Source organism: Puma concolor, chromosome C1 (assembly GCF_028749965.1).
Source record: "Puma concolor isolate L17-30 chromosome C1, mPumCon1.1.hap2, whole genome shotgun sequence".
Lineage (NCBI taxonomy): Eukaryota > Metazoa > Chordata > Mammalia > Carnivora > Felidae > Puma > Puma concolor.
The window spans coordinates 150432124-150451691 of record NC_141674.1 but is presented as its reverse complement, the minus strand read 5'-3'; the positions used below and the strand labels follow the sequence as shown (position 1 = coordinate 150451691).

The 19568-nt window shown below is 37.1% G+C and overlaps 1 protein-coding gene across 2 annotated transcripts in view; it reads left to right on the top strand.

The window, feature by feature from the left end:
- LOC112861305 (CD302 antigen) overlaps positions 1-19568 on the top strand; it is a 135315-nt gene that overhangs the window by 33774 nt on the left and 81973 nt on the right. For both annotated transcript variants that reach the window (XM_025924643.2, XM_025924658.2), the window contains exons 12-15: positions 1075-1274; positions 3333-3475; positions 17869-17950; positions 19143-19211. In XM_025924643.2, coding sequence (XP_025780428.2) covers positions 1075-1274; positions 3333-3475; positions 17869-17950; positions 19143-19211 — 494 coding nt within the window. The remainder of the gene's footprint in view (positions 1-1074; positions 1275-3332; positions 3476-17868; positions 17951-19142; positions 19212-19568) is intronic.

Below are 19568 nucleotides of genomic sequence, written 5' to 3'. Positions count from 1 at the left end.
TTAGGGTCAGTGTCATAATCTTCATAGATAAGCCTTAATGATTGGAGAGATGCTCAGAAAGTAGTTACAATGACATTCTCTCAGTCTTTTGGCCAGAAAGACTACCATTAAGCTCTCTTTACCATAATTACTCCCAGCTTCAGCCAGCTTGGTCCATCATGGAGAAGGCATGGGTAGTGGGCTGAACAGGGTGGGGAATAGCACATTCATTCAGGGCAACATAGCATTTTTCTCCCAGTCCCTTGTTCCAATTGCTGACCATGTATGGGACATTAGACAATGCCTGCTTCGTGGAATAGAAATTGGGCCTATTACTTTCCAAACTATGCTCTTCTTATCTTCTGCCCACTTTAGGCTGTATGGTGTAATGTAAAAGGGAGCATGGCACTTTTCAAGTGCTGACTCTACCACTCACTAACAATGGATATGGCAAGTCACTTATTCTCTATTTGAAAAATGGATCTGATAATACAAACTGTTGCTTAATGTTGTGAATAAATAAAATTCTGGCTGCCATAAAATAAATAGTAAACAACTGTATGTTACCAAACACCTCCTCCTACCTTTATTATACCAGCTCTTCCTTTGGATCTGAATCTGATAGAGTTTTGTTCTGAGGGTTACTAAGTTGCCTTAAACCTGTTCAAAGTTGTTAAGCTAATATGAATATGAGCCACTTAGGCTACCCTGAGCAGCATAGTGGTTTAGGGTACAGCTCCACATGCAGATCTCCTGGGCTTTAATTCTGGATCAACCACTTACTAACCATTTACTTGAACAAGTCACTAATCCTCACTGTACCTTAGTATGACAACAGAACCAATCCTGAGGTTTGTTGTGAGGACTGATTCATTTAATCCTCTTAGAATAGTACTTAGGAAGTAATATACACTTCTCTTTATTATCACCATTGTCATCATCATCATCATTATTATAAACAATACATTTCTTTCGCCCATTTTCTTTTATATTCTTTCTCCAAACCTTGGCTCAAATAAAGGGTAAGGACACTAGAAAATGTTTGGACTTTAATTTTCAAATGTAATGTTTAATTAAACTTTCTGTTAACCCCAGCTTCTCCAGGTGGGTGTGTGGCTATGGCTACTGGACAGTCTCTTGGAAAGTGGGAGGTAAAGGACTGCAGAAAATTCAGAGCACTTTCAATCTGCAAGAAAATAAGTGGGCCCATTGAGCCTGAAGAGGTAGCTCCCAAGCCTGAAGCCCCCTGTCCTGAAGGCTGGCATAGTTTCCCCTCCAGTATTTCTTGTTATAAGGTAAAGTAACATTTTCATTCAATTCCTCAATGAGGTTATCTTTCTACTATCCTAGTCCATATCCTTGTAGAAATTATGCTCCTCCCCAGACACATATGTAACCTACTAAGATGTTTGGGAGCACCATTGAACCTTTGTTATGAGACAGCTCATCCCCACATAAACTCACATCCTACCCAAAAGAACAAGGCGTGGGTGCCTGGGTGGCCCAGTTGGTTAAGCTTCCGACTCTTGATTTCAGCTCAGGTCATGATCTCACAGTTCATGAGATCGAGCCCCATGTGGGGCTCTGTGTTGACAGCGCGGAGCCTGCTTGGGATTCTGTCTTCCTCTCTCTCTCCCCTCTCACATGCTCATGCCCTCTCTCTGTCAGAGACATTTGGAAACTGATGTTTTCGGTGAGGGAGAAAAGTGTCCAAGTATGACTATCAAAACCCTAACAATCTAATGATGCATTTGGAGGAGTGAATGTTGCATGATTTCTTTATCTATCATTTTTATGTTATAACTCATAAAAGTGAGATAACATATTAAATGACCCTGCTGTCAGTCAGAACTGGCTTTTTCCTAGTGTTCTTTTGTTCTGAGAAGTTGAGTAAGCTACATGCCACCCTGACGCTTTGCTTATGATTCTCCTATCTCTCTAATCCTTGCTGTCAAATGAAGAATTCTGTCAGTTCTTACAATTAAAAAAAATTATTTTAGGGCCCGTATCAGCCAGCTGATGCCATCCCCAGTGACTATGACAACAAACATTTAGTCTCATGTTCACAGATCTCTGGGTCAAAAGGGATTGATTGTTTTGGTTTAGGCTTGAATGGTCGAGCTCTGCTTTCAACTGTCGGTCAGCTGTGCTAGGCTCCAGACTCTGAGCTGGATATGCTGCCCTTTGATCTGGGTCTCAGACTTGAAGGGGCAGCAGCTGTCAGGGGCTTGTTCTTCTTATAGTAAATGGCTGGAGCCTAAGAGGCAAGCCTAACCATGTAAGCACATTTCAGGCCTCTGTTCACCTTACCTCCACTAATATGCCATTGATCACTGCAAGTCACATGGCCGGGCCCCAAATCAAGGTATGGGGAAGTATTCTTCCCCAACCAGGAGGTCAAGGCAAGAATGTACAGTTATATCACAGGAATTGAGACTGAAGAATTAGGACTAATAATTCAATCTACCATTGTATCATCTCCGTCTCTTTTTTTTTTTTTTTTGAAACGACTGTGGTTACTTTGCCATAAAATTAGTTATCACAAAACAAAGAAATAGAAATGGCAAGTTTTGTTTTGCTGACTTCTGTCAATGTTAGACCAGTGCAGTCGGCCCTTTGATTCATCTTCATCAGAAAATAGGCCTGTACTTGGGCAGGTCTCAGTGTATTATGTTTATAATTATTATTTTTAGCACATTTCTCTGCAGAAGTCCACTCCCAAAGTATTCATATATACCCTTTATAGCCTTACCTGCTGGTTCAATTTATTTCTCAAGGTCCTAGCAAAGCAGGAGACTATGGTGTCTTGTTGGAGCTGTTCCCCATACTGGCTGAGGAAGGTCATCCATCTGGCACCTGGGCTGGCCTTTAGTTGACATTTTCAGCGGGTCCTATCTGTGTCACGGTGTATGTTTTTTACCTGTTTTTATCACAGGCAAAAATAAAAACATTTTCCTTTTATTATTATGCCTATAAGAATCCATTTCATAAGCCTACACATTTGAATTTACAAAACATAATAAATGAGCAAAGGTAAAAAAAGAGACAAACCAAAAACGGACTCTTACCGATACAAGAACAAACTGACAGTCACCAGAGGGGAGGTGGGTGGGGAGATGAGTGAAATAGGTGAAGAGAATTGAAGAGTGTACTTATCTTGAAGAACACTGAGTAATGTATTGAATTATTGAATCACTACATTGTACACCTGAAATTACTATAACACTGTATGCTAATTATATTTGAATTAAAAACTTAATAAAAAAAACCTACTGTTTGGCCATAATTAATTTTGAAATTATGAATACTTTATGATTATGCCACAAAACAAATTAACATTGTATTTTGTTAAGCTGTTTCATATAGAAAGAATTGTAAGAAAAAGGAACTGGGAAGAAGCTGAGAGGTTCTGCCAAGCTCTTGGAGGACACCTTCCTAGCTTCAGTCATATGGATGAAATAAAGGAATTTCTTCACTTTTTAATGGACCAGTTCAGGTAATACTTTTAGAATGAGATCTTCCATGCTAAATTTGATGTCCTCAAGTCAGAAGTGACATGTTTTATTTTCTAAAAGAGTCATTCAGTGCTTAGCAGTCATTCAGCATCAAACATTTTTATGTGCAAGACAGTGTGAATGATTCAAAGGTGAGGAAGATAGACTCCCCATCCTTTATGTAGCATGACCAAGTCCAATAGTGGGGATAAGAAAAGTGTGCTGAAAAATCTAGCACAAAGGTAAGGAGGGGCCATGGGAATGCTAAGGACAGATGAAGTGCTTTGGGGAGGTATAACTGGGAAAAATGTTATGAAGAAGGATGGATCTTGGAAGGTGAGGCAGTATTTTGAAAAATAAGATAGGAGAAGGTGTCAGAGACAACAGAACATTAGCAAGCTTACTGAGACCAGAGTGTACAGATACAGTCAAGGAGAAATGAGCCATACCACTTAGTTGGAAAATGAGATTTGGATATTAAAATGGAGCATCCTTGTTCACCAGGGAAGGAATTTGACCTTAAGTCAATAAGCAAAAAAACCAGACAACAATGTGTGTGTGTGTGTGTGTGTGTGTGTGTGTGTGTGATACATATGTGCGAAAAGAGGAAGAGAGAGAGAGATTGAGAGATGGTAGGTACATGCAGGGCAAGTAATTCGAAGGCTATTACAGCCCTCATGTGGAAAACTACTTTGAGGATAGACAGTAAGAATGTGAAAATAGGAAAGTAATCAGAGGTGTTATAAACACAGAATCAATAAACCATTGCAATTTTGATGTTACAATGGAAGGACTTCAGGATGGTTTTTCTGATATTCTAAGGATGATGTGGAGAAATATGGGCCAAGTGATGCTATCAAAGCAAAAAAAAAAAATTTCTCTGAAGCTTTGGGAGCAATCATGAATATGAGGGCCTTCAACTCCACAAATTTATTTTTTTCTTCCCTAAATTTATGAACTGAAAAGAAGACCCAAATCTGTAAATCAAGGATTTAGGGCATACCAGGCAGAACCATGTCAAGATTACCACTTGGACATACCTTAGTGAATACTTGCCTTATTATTTTGACTCAAAAACCTCAAAGAAAAACAGCAAATAAATAAACAAACAAACAAACAAACAAAACAGGTACCAAAACACAAAATCCAACTAGCTTTCTTCTCTAGGACATTAAATGTAAGAAGGCATTTTAAAACTGACATCTATCGGGGCGCCGGGGTGGCTCGGTCGGTTAAGCGTCCGACTTCAGCTCAGGTCATGATCTCACAGTCCGTGAGTTCGAGCCCCGCGTCAGGCTCTGTGCTGACAGCTCAGAGCCTGGAGCCTGTTTCAGATTCTGTGTCTCCCTCTCTCTCTGCCCCTTCCTGTTCATGCTGTGTCTCTCTCTGTCTCAAAAATAAATAAATGTTAAAAAAAAATTAAAAAAAAAAAACTGACATCTATCCTGAAACTAACTTTATACTGTATGTTAACTAACTAGAATTTAAATAAAAACTTGAAACAAAAACAAAAACAAAAAAACACCTGACATTTAAAGAGTTTTGAGGTGGAAATGTTTGTAATATATTAATTTTAGTTCTCAACTACATTGCTTTTCATTTGTGAAGATTATAATTGATATAACACTATAGCTTCTTTCTTGAAAAAAAATTCAAAGATACATTCCAGCTGAGAGATGAAAAAAAATCAAGAACACATGAATAGGTAATTTATTTTAAAAGAATTTGAAGGAAGAATATATAATGTAAAAACAGCCCCAGTCTACATAATGCAATATATATATATATATATATAATTATAAAAATAGAAAGAAATTATTCTAAATTCTGAAAGAAACCTAAGAATATTTTAACAAGACCAGGTGTTTAACTCTATTTATAAATAAAAACTGGGATATGCTGAGATAAATGGTGGTAAAAAATGAAAGTATAATAAATTCCTCATTTACCTAGAAGTCATATTTAGAACCATAGATTATGTACATTTTTAAAACAAACTGTGTTCATCTACTGAATATGTAATGGATGAAAAAAGGTTTATATAGCAAACTAAAAAAATAAAATAACAAAGCATGAAATCCAATAAAGCAAGGTGACAGAAAACAAAATTTATCCATTATCAGTTATATTTATGTCCAAAACTGCAAATTTGCTCAATAATGATATTCGATAATATGCTGTTGAAAGATACCTCATGCAACTCTTGCCATTCTACCCAGCCCAAAGAGTATAATGTTATTTTCCTAGAAGGAAGAAGCTACAAAGTATTTCAAAATAGAAAATTTTGATAAAAATCTGTATTTTTAACACTTCTTTAAAAATTAAACAATAGGACATGTCTTCATATTATAACAGCAATTAGTTAGTCCTGAGTAGCCAGAGACCCACCAAGATAGGGCATCACTCTCCAATTTGTGGTGGTCCCTAATTTATTACTTCTTGACTTACTTTACTTATATTCTTGTCCCATTGTAACCTAAATAGCAATTTAGTTAATGATCACGAACTTAATACCACAAATAAAATGGGAAAATTAAAAGAATGAGCAAAATTATATTGTGTAAGTGTGAACAAAACCTAAAGTCACAGTATTTTTTAAAAAAAAATTTTAACGTTTATTTTTGAAGGAGAGAGAGAGACAGAGCATGAGTGGGGGAGGGGCAGAGAGAGAGGGAGACACAGAATCCGAAGCAGGCTGCAGGCTCTGAGCCATCAGCACAGAGCCCGATGTGGGACTAGAACCCACGAACTGTGAGATCATGACCTGGGCCAAAGTTGGACACTCAACCGACTGAGCCACCCAGGTGCCCCCTAAAGTCACAGTATTAATATTAGATAAAATACACTTGAAGTAAAAATGCATTGAATGGGGAAATGAGATCTAATTTTCATCTTGAATAAAGGTACATTCTACAATGAAGTTGTAGCAGTCAAAAGCCATTACACATTTAAAAATAATAGCATCAAAATATATAAAGCAAAAATATTAATTATATTAGTGAAATTGTCCAACAGATAACAGTAATGGGAGACTTTAACATTTGTCTCATTCATTAACAAGTGAGACAGACAAAAAGGAAATAATGTAGAACATGTGAATAGTATAATTAAGGTTGATTTAATAATATCCTCTTTGTTCCTACATTACAAATTCCATATATACTTTCTCTTAGAGCTCATTGACTGTATCACTTACAATAATTGATATAATAGGCTAAAAAGCAAACCTAAAATTACTAAGTGATGAAATTATATAGGTAAATAAGAAGTGAAGTCAAACCCTTTTGTGGCAAAAAAAATAAAAACTGTATAAATGACAATGACAACACTCATTCTGAAATTCATGGGATAGAGCCAAAGCTATAGTTGTAGGTACATTAATAGCTTTAAGAGCTTTAATAATTGGGGTGCCTGGGTGGCTCAGCCAGTTGGGCATCTGACTCTTGATTCAGGATGTGAGATTGAGCCCTGTGTCAAGCTCCCATGTCAAACTCTGCATTGGGCTTTGCTCTGAGCACGGAGCCTGCTTGAGATTCTCTCCTTCTCCCTTTTCCCCTGCTTGCACTCACTCTCTCTAAAATTAAATTTTAAAAAAGAGCTTTAATTATTAAATTAAAATAAAGAAAATAAGCATTCACCTAAAAGTAAAAATAAATTTCAACATAAATACAAGGAAACCATAAGAACCAAATAAGTAAATAAATACATAAAAAGGGAGAGAGAGATTTAAAATGAAGCTTTAGTAAGGGATTATAAAACTTACTTCATGGAGAAATTTTTAATTGGTAAGACTATGCATAATTCTATGCTGTTACAAATGAAATTGTTAAAATAAATAGTCTCCAGGGAAATACAAATTAGTATACAATTGATTTGATAAGTAGAAACCCAATAATTCAATAGCCATGAAAGAAATGGAAAAAGCTCACAAAGAATTTCTTCTAAGAAAGATAGGAAGTATAACATATGGTTATATATACGAATTTCTTTACATTTTATTTTTTTATTTTTTTATTATATGAAATTGTCAAATTAGTTTCCATACAACATCCAGTGGGCATCATCCCAAAAGATGCCCTCTTCAATGCCCATCACCGAATTTCTTTACATTTTAAAGCAGAGATCATTGCCTTGTATTTCAGGAGTACAAGCAAGAGCTTATATTCCATTACATAGAAACTGATGCAGGGGCGCCTGGGTGGCACAGTCGGTTAAGTGTCCGACTTCAGCCAGGTCACGATCTCGCGGCCTGTGGGTTCGAGCCCCGCGTCAGGCTCTGGGCTGATGGCTCAGAGCCTGGAGCCTGTTTCCGATTCTGTGTCTCCCTCTCTCTCTGCCCCTCCCCCGTTCATGCTCTGTCTCTCTCTGTCCCAAAAATAAATAAACAAAAAAAAAAAAAAAAAGAAAGAAAGAAAGAAACTGATGCAGGCATCAGGTTTATTTAACAAACTAGTCTAATTCTGATATCAAAGACTATCAACAACAGCACAAGGAATTACAGACCAACCTCATGACTAGACTTGAAAAAGTAAATACTGGGGCACCTGGGTGGCTCAGTGGGTTGAGCATCTCACTCATGGTTTCAGCTCACGTCATGATCTCACGGTTGGGGGGTTTGAGCCCCACATTGGGCTCTGCTCTGACAATGCAGAACTTGCTTGGGATTCTCTCACTCTCTCTCAAAATAAATAAATGTTAAAAAAAGAGAGGGGCACCTGGGTGGCTCAGTGGGTTAAGTGTCCAACTTCAGCTCAGGCCATGATCTCACGGTTTGTGGGATCAAGCCCTGCAGGGGGCTCTGTGCTGATAGCTCAGAGCCTGGATCCTGCTTCAGATTCTGTGTCTCCCTCTCTCTCTGCCCTTCCCCCTCTAGCACTCTGTTTCTCTCTCTCTCTCTATCTCAAAAATAAATAAATGTTTAAAAAAAACTTTTTAAAAATCAAACAACAAGGGGCGCCTGGGTGGCGCAGTCGGTTAAGCGTCCGACTTCAGCCAGGTCACGATCTCGCGGTCCGTGAGTTCGAGCCCCGCGTCGGGCTCTGGGCTGATGGCTCGGAGCCTGGAGCCTGTTTCTGATTCTGTGTCTCCCTCTCTCTCTGCCCCTCCCCCGTTCATGCTCTGTCTCTCTCTGTCCCAAAAATAAATAAACGTTGAAAAAAAAAATTAAAAAAAAAAAATCAAACAACAAAAACACACACTATTGTGTTTTTCTCATCAAAGAAAGGGAATTTTCACTACTATGAGCTGGAAACCTGATGTAAAATACAGTACATGTGTTCCATAAATACTCACTTATTAAGCATCTGTTGTAGAAGTTCAGGCATTCTGGACTTCATTTTCCAGCATTAGGAATTAATATACAAGATTTCATTGCACACTAACCTTAGCTAATTGGGATATACAAACTCTTAGTTTCCTTTTGGGGTTAGTGCTTCTTAGCTACTTCCCACAACCTTGTGAGTAGATTTTAATGAATACAAAACTCAGACCAAATCTTTCCACATATATAAACATTTAGTAAATAAACATTCATTGAAGCAGGCACAAAACATTTCATAGAATCTGTTTTGTAACCTTCCAACATCCCATCCAGTCTGTCCTTGGTGTTCCACCCACCATCTTACAAGGATAGTTCATTTGAGGTAGATTTGACAGTATTCCAGAGACAGAATTCTATTCCCATTAATAGCTGGCATCAGGCAGTTCCAATCACTTGACCCAATGACTGGACATGGGACCATTTAGAGATCAAGCCCCAGGTCCTTTTCTTTTTTTAAAAAAAAGTTCATTTATTTATTTTGAGAGAGAGATAATGTGAGTTGGGGAGGGGTAGAGAGAGAGGGAGAGAGAGAATCCCAAGCAGGGTAAACACTGTCAGCACATAGCCCCGCAGGAGGCTGAATCCCATGAACCATGAGATCATGACCTGAGCTGAAATAAAAAATCGGAGGCTCAACTGACTGAGACACCCAGGTACCTCAAGCCCCAGATCATTTGTTACGGTACCGGCTAGCAGCCTCAGCAGAAAGTAATAACCTTTTATGAAGGGTGAGAGTGTCCCTAAATATTTTAGCTATTCCCAATATCTTACATAATTTAAATTCCACCAATGAGAGACCATTTCTAACATCATGCTGGTGAACAAGCTTCTAATTTCTGATCAGATATACACTCATTTCTGATATTCACTCTGCTAATAACCAAAACCTCAGGTGTAGCTTCAGATACCACACATCATTGCGGTGGCCACCTCTAGAACATACTCTAATACCCTGATGATCCTCCCTGAAGTGAGAATTTTGATCAGGGCAACTTACTGACCCCTATATCTCAAGCTTGACATATACAATATCATACTGTCTAAGCTAAAGTATTTTTAAAGCAAAATATTGACATAAACAAACTGGGTTTTGAATAACACCAAGTAAGAGGTTAGAAACCTTTAACTGGAACAGGGAGCCATGGATAAGTAATAAGCAATAAGGTTATAGATATTTATGGGAATCAGTTGATGGAAAATGGAATAACATGTGACATAAGAGCTTTTAAATACGGAATAGATTATACTAAAAAGCAAAACTAAAATGCCAGAGGTAATTAAGGAAATTTTTTGTTTCTGATCACACTTGCTGAGTTTCCTTTCAATTAAAATTAATACATGTTCATTATGTAAGATTTGGGGAATATAAAAAATAACACTGAAAAAAATAAAAATCATCTCAAATCCTAGCTCTGTAAACATAGTTAGCATTGAATGCTGAACATAGCATTTAATGTGAATCCTTTCTACTTTCTCTCATTCCCATGCATATAGCTTATCTTCCAAAGGATGTACAAGAATCAATGTGTAATTTTTTTCTGACCAAAGAAGTAATGTATATTTAATTTAGAAAACAGAAGAGCACAAAGAAACCCCACAAATCACCATAATCCTTTTGTTCATAGGGACCGTATTTTATTTGTATTCTTAAGCCAGCAGCTAATACATGCCATATTAAGGCAGACTGTGTTGTCTGCTTAATACGTGCTCCATTAATAAAGAGATCATTTGCCCATGTTATACTTAAAAAGGTAACATATTCTAAATCCAATTCTGTAACCATGGGTTGAAGGGAAGGAAGGAGGCAAACCCATTTATATCAGAAAATGATTCTAAAGCTTACTCCTCGAACGCCTTACCTTTTTATTGCAGAAATTGACCTTTCTCAGATGTCCATTGCTCATATTGTGTGTTGCATGCCAAGGAGTTAAGTCAGATTACTGCTATACTTCTCACAATCTAAGTTCCACATCTCTATTTGTATTTCAGTGAAAAGGATTCATGGTGCACCAAGTCATTAAGGCTCTAAGATCTTTGTAACTCTTAATGGCAGCCCACCAGGGAAAGCCATTGTAGAGCAAAAATAGTTTTAGGATTAAAGGGGAAAGCCTTGTTTGCAATGCTGTTGCTGCTGTGTGTGCTACCTCCTGTGATGTGGCATGAATGGATTTAGATATAAATCTAAGGCTTTGCAGACTAAGCGCCCTCATCAAATAGTATTTATTGTGGTTTATAGCTGAGATACTGTTTTCCTTAGAAACCAGATGCAGCAGGAAATTTGATTGAGTAAGAATTTTAACACAGATACACATATTAACCTTTTGTGCAATGTCTTCTTAACCTAATGCCCTAAAACCATATACTTAGTGCTTGTAGTAGAAGAAATTTATAAAGAGAGAAATTTTCCATTTGATTTAATTCTCCAGTTATGATCCATTTTTTCCCCTAAATTTTCTTTTTTTATTTAATTTTTTTAAATGTGTGTTTATTTTTGAGAGAGGGACAGAGTATGAGCAGGGGAGGGGCATAAGAGAGAGGGAGACACAGACCAAACCAGGCTCCAGGCTCCGAGCTGTCAGTACAGAGCCTTAAGTAGGGCTCGAACTCACGAACTGTAAGATCATGACCTGAGCCAAAGTCGGATGCTCAACTGCTCAACTGACTGAGCCACCCAGATGCCCCTCCCTCAAGTTTTTGAAATCCGCATTGAGGTGTGCAATAATTAATGTGATTTCCAATTTGTTCTCCTTATCTGCCTATGGATAAACCAGGTCAAACCAGGAATAAGTTACAATTGAGGAAATATGTTCCACCTCTTACCACACATGGAAAAAAAAACAAGTAGCTACTATTTTCTATATTTATAACACACTAATGAATCTCTTGAAGTGGTAGCTGAAAACTATAAATGTCTGGGTTGAAATGAAATTCAGTCTCAGAAAGTAGTGAATATTAAAATTTTTGGACAATGGGGCAAATTGTGTTTTCTAGGAAACTGTTTTCTGAGATGCTACTGAGGAAGCAAAAAGGAGCTTGAAAGGAAAGGTTTCTAAGTGGGAAAAGTTGGGGCTGAGAGAGGACTGGGTGGAAAGGTTAGAGATAAGATGTCTAAAGAGGATTTCTATGGGAGCTGATTATAGAGTAAATGCAGGTGCCAAGTGATCTTTGACCATCTTCCTGGTTGTACTGTTGATTGTGAAAAGAAGAATATCTAAGGCTTACTTGAGGGAAACACAAAATTTTGCACAAATTCCCTAGCCTCAAATATATTATGTGCAAAAATTTGAAAGAAATAAAGTCACGTCTTCAAGTAAATAACAAGGAAGCAAACTTGACCTTCTCTTTATGTTACCTGTCTGACTTTATATTGTATATGGCAATTATCTAGTCTCTGTGTTTTAGAAATTCAACATTTGGTAGGGGTGGCTCAGTCGGTTAAGCACCCGACTCTTGATTTCAGCTCAGGAGTTCAGGTTATGATCTCATAGTTCATGGGATTGATACCCCCACCCCCACCCACTGTCGGGCTCTGTGAGCACAGAGCCTGCTTGAGATTTTCTCTCTCCCTCTCTCTGCCCCTCCCTTGCTGTCTCTCTCTCTCTCTCTTTCTCTCCCAAAATAAAGAAATAAACTTAAAAAAAAAAGAAATTATACTTTTGGAATGTATGATAAATTTGGAAGCCTGTTAGAAAGCTCTGAATAGTTGAAGACACAACTACAAATTCTTCTTATAGCTGCTAAATTCAAATAGGACTTAATTGTCTCCACTGGATTATCTTAAGTCTACAAATGTTTGTATGAAAGAAAACAGTATAACAATAAAGACTAAGGGGATTGTCCTCATATTCCACTGCAATAAGTTTAAAAGCTTAAGGCTGAAAAGATGAAAAGTATTTCTTTATATTAAAATATGAGGGACTCCCATCAGACGAGAGTCCAGGGCCAGATGGCTTTCCAGGGGATTTCTACCAAACATTTAAAGAGGAGTTAACACCTATTCTTTTGAGGCTGTTCAAAAAAATAGAGATTGAAGGAAAACTTCCAAACTCATTCTGTGAGGCCAGCATTACCTTAATTCTAAAACCAAAGACTGTACTAAAAAGGAGAACTACAGACCAATTTCCCTGATGAACATGGATGCAGAAATCCTCAACAAGATACTAGCCAACTGGATCCAACAATACATTAAAAGAATTATTCACCACAATCAAGTGGGATTTATTCCTGGGATGCAGGGCTAGTTCAATATCCACAAATCAATCAATGTGATACATCACATTAATAAAAGAAAGGATAAGAACCACATGATCTTCTCAATAGATGCAGAGAAAGCATCTGACAAACTACAGCATCCTTTCTTGATAAAAACCCTCAAGAAAGTAGGGATAGAAGGATCATACTGCAAGATCATAAAAGAAATATGATCTTGAATATATGAAAGACCCACTACTAATAACATCCTCAATGGGGAAAAACTAAGAGCTTCCCTGCTAAGGTCAGGAACAACACAAGGATGTTCACTCTCACCACTGTTATTCAACATAGTGTTGAAGTCCTAGCCTCAGCAATCAGATAACACAAAGAAACAAAGTCATCCAAATCAGCAAGAAGGAAGTCAAACTTCCACTCTTCGCAGATAACATGATACTCTATGTGGAAAACCCAAAAGATTCTACTAAAAACTGCTAGAACTGATCCATGAATTCAGCATAGTCACAGGATATAAAATCAATGCACAGAAATTGGTTGCATTTCTATACATCAATAATGAAACAGCAGAAAGAGAAATCAAGGAATCGATCCCATTAACAATGGCACCAAACACCATAAAATGCCTAGAAATAAACCTAACCAAAGAGGCGAAAAATCTATGCACTGAAAACTATAGAAACCTTATGAAAGAAATTGAAGAGGACACACAAAAAAAGGAGAAATATTGCCTGCTCCTGGATTGGAAGAACAAATATTGTTAAAATGTCGATACTACCCAAAGTAATCTACATATTCAATGCAATCCCTGTCAAAATAACACCAGTATTCTTCACAGAGCTAGAACAAACAATCCCAAAATTTGTATGGAACCAGAAAAGACCCTGAAGGGGAGCCTGGGTGGCTCAGTCGGTTAAGCGTTCGACTTCGGCTCAGGTCATGATCTCGCGGTCCGTGAGTTCGAGCCCCGCGTCAGGCTCTGTGCTGACAGCTCAGAGCCTGGAGCCTGTTTCAGATTCTGTGTCTCCCTCTCTCTCTGACCCTCCCCCGTTCATGCTCTGTCTCTCTCTCTCTCAAAAAATAAATAAATGTTAAAAAAAAAAAAGAAAAGACCCTGAATAGCCAAAGCAATTCTGAAAAAGAAAAGGAAAGCTGGAGGCATCACAATTCCAGACATGAAACTATATTACAAAGCTGTAATCATCAAGAGAATATAGTACTGGCACAAAAACAGACACATAGATCAATGGAACAGAATAGAGAACCCAGAAATGGACCCACAAACGTATGACCAACTAATCTTAGACAAAGCAGGAAAGAATATCCAATGGAATAAAGACAGTCTCTTCAGCAAGCGGTGCTGGGAAAACTGGACAGCGACATGCAGAAGAATGAACCTGAACCACTTTCTTACACCATACACAAAAATAAACTCAAAATGGATGAAAGACCTAAATGTAAGACAGGAAGTCATCAAAATCCTAGAGGAGAAAACAGGAAACAACCTCTTTGACCTCGGCCACAGCAACTTCTAACTTGACATGTCTCCGGAGGCAAAGGAAATAAAAGCAAAAATGACCTATTGGGACCTCATCAAGGTAAACTATTGGGACCTCATCATAGTGAAGGAAACAATCAGCAAAACTAAAAGGCAAACAATGGAATGGGAGAAGGTGTTTGCAAATGACATATCAGATAAAGGGCTAGTATCCAAAATCTATGAAGAACGTATCAAACTCAACACCCAAAAAACAATCCAGTGAAGAATGGGCAAAAGACATAAATAGACAGTTTTCCAAAGAAAATATCCAGATGGCTAACAGACACATGAAAAGATGCTCAACATCACTCATCATCAGGGGAATACAAATCAAAACCACAATGAAATACCACCTCACACCTGTCAGAATGGCTAAAATTAACAACCCAGGCAACAATAGATGTTGGTGAGGACGTGGAGAAAGAGGATCTCTTTTGCACTGCTGGTGGGAATTCAAACTGGTGCAGCCAGTCTGGAAAACAGTATGGAGGTTCATCAAAAAATTAAAAATAGAGCTACCCTATGACCCAGCAATTACACTACTAGGTATTTATCCAAAGGATACAAAAATGCTGATTAGAAGGGGCACATGCACCCCAATGTTTATAGCAGCACTATTAATAATAGCCAAAGTATGGAAAGAGCCAGAATGTGCATCAACTGATGAATAAAGAAGATGTGGTCTATATATACAATGGAATACTACTGTACAATCAAAAAGAATGAAATCTTGCCATTTGCAACAATGTAGATGGAACTAGAATATATTACGCTAAGCGAAATAAGTCAAACAATGACACGTATCATGATTTCACTCATATGTGGAATTTAAGATACAAAACAGATAAACATAAGGGAAGGGAAACAAAACCAATATAAAAACAGGGAGGGAAACAAAACACAAGACACTCTTAAATGTAGAGAACAAACTGAGGATTGCTGGAGGGGTGTTGGGGGGGAGTATGGGCTAAATGGGTGATGGGCATTAAGGAGGGCACTTGTTGGGATGAGCACTGGGTGTTATATGTAAGTGATGAATCACTAAATTCTATTCCTCGTATCATTATTACACTGTATGTTAACCATCCTGGATTTAAATTTAAAAAAATAAAAAGTATGAGGGAATATTGAATAGAGGAAAGAGGTAAAGAAAAGCAATTAGTTTATTAAAAAGTGAGAAATTACTTGTAAAATAGTTTGCTCTACACTAGGTGTTGTATGGAAACCAATTTGACAATAAATTTCATATTAAAAAAATAAAACTAAATAAAATAGTGTGCTCTAGACTTGATTCACTAGCAAATTCTTTGAATTGCAGATTTATACTTTTTAGCTATACATTCCATATATTCCATACATTCTATTGAGCTTGAGAGTAAGAATTAATTTTAGATTTGGATCCTATCTGTTCTCTAATATGTGTTATATTTATATGTATTATTATGCACATATAACATACACTCATATGTACTGATCATATATACTACATGCAGTTAGAAGGTTAAATTATAAGGAAAGTAACCAACATCACCAAAAAAAATTATATGTTTAGATAATAGTCTATTTATTAAGGCCTAAAAAGTGTAACATACTTTAGATAATATTTTCAAGTGGGGTGAGAGGTAAAGAAAATGTTCTTATGGTTCTGTCACTTCTATGTATATTGCCAATATCTTCCTAGCCAGAGAATAAGTTTAATTGAGGAAAAGGATATTTACAATGTATGTCCCTGCTTCTGTGTATTATTGTATATATCCTTCCTTGGAATGTCTTTCTCTTCTCAGTCAGTTGTAATATTCATATGTGCTAAACACTCAGATTATGACTCAAAAGAAATGTTAGCCATCCTTTGAAGACTATCTTTTGTTCTACTGACCTCACAAAATGTATTGTGACTTGCTGCAGTCCACAGTGACCCTCTTTTTCTGAACTTTCTTAATGCTTAAAATTTATACAAATTTTACGTCACTTGGTATCTTTCTAAATGGCCATTATTTTCTTTGTTCATGTATATATCATCCTCCTGACTAGTTTCTATGCCATATGAGGATAGATACTAGGTCTTGTACTTCTCTGTGTCACCATGGCACCTAGCTCAATGCCTTGTACATAGAAGTATAATAATAATGAGTGTTAAATATAACCATTTAAAAGACTTTAATTATATTGCTCTGGTATATTCATGGGTATAACCCATGAAGTTTGGCACTTAGAAGATACTTATACTTGATCTTTAAAAAAAGCAGGGGGCACCTGGCTAGCTCAGTTGGTAGAGCATGCAACTCTTGATCTCAGAGTTGTAACTTTGAGCCCCACATTGGGTGTTGAGATTACTTAAAAATAAAATCTTTGAAAAAAAGGGGCACCTGGGTGGCTCAGTCAGTTAAGCATCCAACTTCGGCTCAGGTCATGATATCACAACTCATGAGTGTGAGTCCTATGTCAGGCTCAATGCTGACAGCTTAGAGCCTGGAGCCTGCTTCAGATTCTGTGTCTCCCTATTTCTCTGCCCTTCCCCTGCTCATGCTCTCTCTTTCTCTCTCTCTGTCTCTGTCTCTCTCCTCTCTCAAAGAAACATTTTTTTAATCTTTGAAAAAAAAAGATATTTATACTTGTTTACTCTAAACTTAATGGGCAGTGGGAATAAAAAGTTTTTTTAATTTAAATTTAGCCAAATGATTTGTACTACATTAAAAAAAAAAGATATCTAAATGTGTTATAAACACTTTAAGCAAATGCTATTGCTATCTTTGACTGTATCTGAAAACATTATCTAATATTGAAGCTCTCCAGTAAAAGTTTTAGATTATCATTCATTTTTTTGTCCTCTGAAGTTCAAAATGGAAAGTTTTTACCTTTCATATGAAGAACATAACTTAAAATTTAGTTTTAAGAAGTATGGTACTTTTCCAATATTTAGGGTTCGGTTTCATTTCAAAAGATGTCTTTATTGAGCTTAAAATGGTGCTTTTCAGTTAGTGACAAGACAAACTTCTATGTCTTAAGCATTTTACTTATTTTTTTTTATTTTTAATTTTTTAATGTGTATTTATTTTTGACACAGAGGCAGCATGAGCGGGGGAGGGGCAGAGAGAGAGGGAGACATAGAATCCAAAGCAGGCTCCAGGCTCTGAGCTGTCAGCACAGAGCCTGATGCGGGGATTGAACTCACAGACCGCGAGATCATGACCTGAGCCGAAGTCGGATGCTCAACCGACTGAGCCACCCAGGTGCCCCTATGTCTTAAGCATTTTAGACATGTGAATACTAAATATTTTTGCCAAATCTGTGCTCACATTGTTTTTTAATACTTTCTTTTTACATAGTGACCAGCGTTGGCTGTGGATAGGTTTGAATAAAAGGAGCCCAGATTTACAAGGATCCTGGGAGTGGAGTGATCATACACCAGTAAGTTTAAACTTTCTCGTTTGGGTTAATATAAAGGGATTATTTGTTTCAATATCAAGTGAATTGATAAATAATACACCCATAGACCATACAAGTGTTAAAGTTATGAAGAAGTATCTTGATTGAAATGGAAATCCGTTCACATATAAGAAGCGAGGGGAAAAGTTACTAATCTCATTTTTATTTTAAAAAATAACCATATAAAGGCACCTGGGTGGCTCAGTCAGTTAAGCACCCTGGCTCTTGATTTAGGATCAGGCCATGATCTCATGGTTTGTGAGAGCCAGCCCTGCTTGAAGGCTCCGCACTAACAGCTCAGAGTCTGCTTGGGATTCTCTCTCCCCACCGCTCACTCTGCCCTTCCCCCACTCATACTTTTTTCTCTCTCTCTCAAAATAAATAAACTGAAAAAAATTAGAATTAAAATTAAAAAATAATTTAGTTTCTCTATAGTCCAAAAAATATGGATATATAGATATAGCGGTCATCTTTGGATAGTAAAGTTTTTTCTTTTTCTTTGTGCTGCTTTTTATGTTCTTTATTCACAATGAGAAGCTTCTATTTTTATTAGAGTTACATAAGAGTTATGTAAAAGAGTTTTACTAGAGTTATGTAAAAAAGAATATGTCTTTATTGGGGGAAATAATTTTTGGGGGGAAACCTTAAAAAGACCTTAAATACTATTTCAAATGTTTATATTATCTTAAAGAGAAGTTTTAGGTAACATTTATAGGAGCAAATTATTCTCAAATGTATTGAATATTGACTCCACATTACCATTGTGTCAATTCATTGTATATTCTTTCCAAATGTAAAATCCCTTGACTTTCATTTTTAAATGGGTGCATGTCTGAAATTAGTTAACTGAATAACTAGCATTTCAACAGATGCCAAAAAAAAAAAGGTCTTTTGTAAACTCCTGATTCTCTGTGATCCCACATGCAAACTTAATACACCGCTAACCTCCACTTCTATAACTATAGCTTCCTTTGTTGGGAAACTGACGACAGTACGATATTTTCTAAGTCATCTGATGATTTAACATCCTGATATTAAAAAAAAGAGAGAGATGAAAAGTTTTCCTTCCATGGCATGTGAATGTGTTTGAGTTATTAAAGCTTCCTAAATTACATCTAAATTGCAAATATATATACATCAGTCTTAAGTTCTCAAGCCTCTCTTGTTCTTTAAGGTGTCTACTATCATCATGGAAAATGAGTTTCAGCAGGATTATGATATCAGAGACTGTGCTGCTGTCAAGGTCGGTACAATGCTGGAAAATCTGCATATTTAAAAAATAAATTTGGCATTGTGTTCAGTCAGGCAACAGATCCACAGAGTGCCTTTTGTGTGTGGAGCATGATATTGGGTGCAGTGGAAGGTAAGAACCAAGCTACCTAACTTACACTTCATTTGAGAAGATAAAATTCATATTCAGGAAAGATGGCTTTTATTACTGTACAGTAATAGGCTCCAAGTGAATGAGCTGAGGAGCACTAATGAAACTCAGAAGAAGTGATTCCTATGGCCTATTTCCAGAAGGAGGTGGGACTTGAACTGTGCTGTTGCACAGGTAGGATAGGGTAAGCCTTTCCAATGGGGGATGACATGAGGAGGT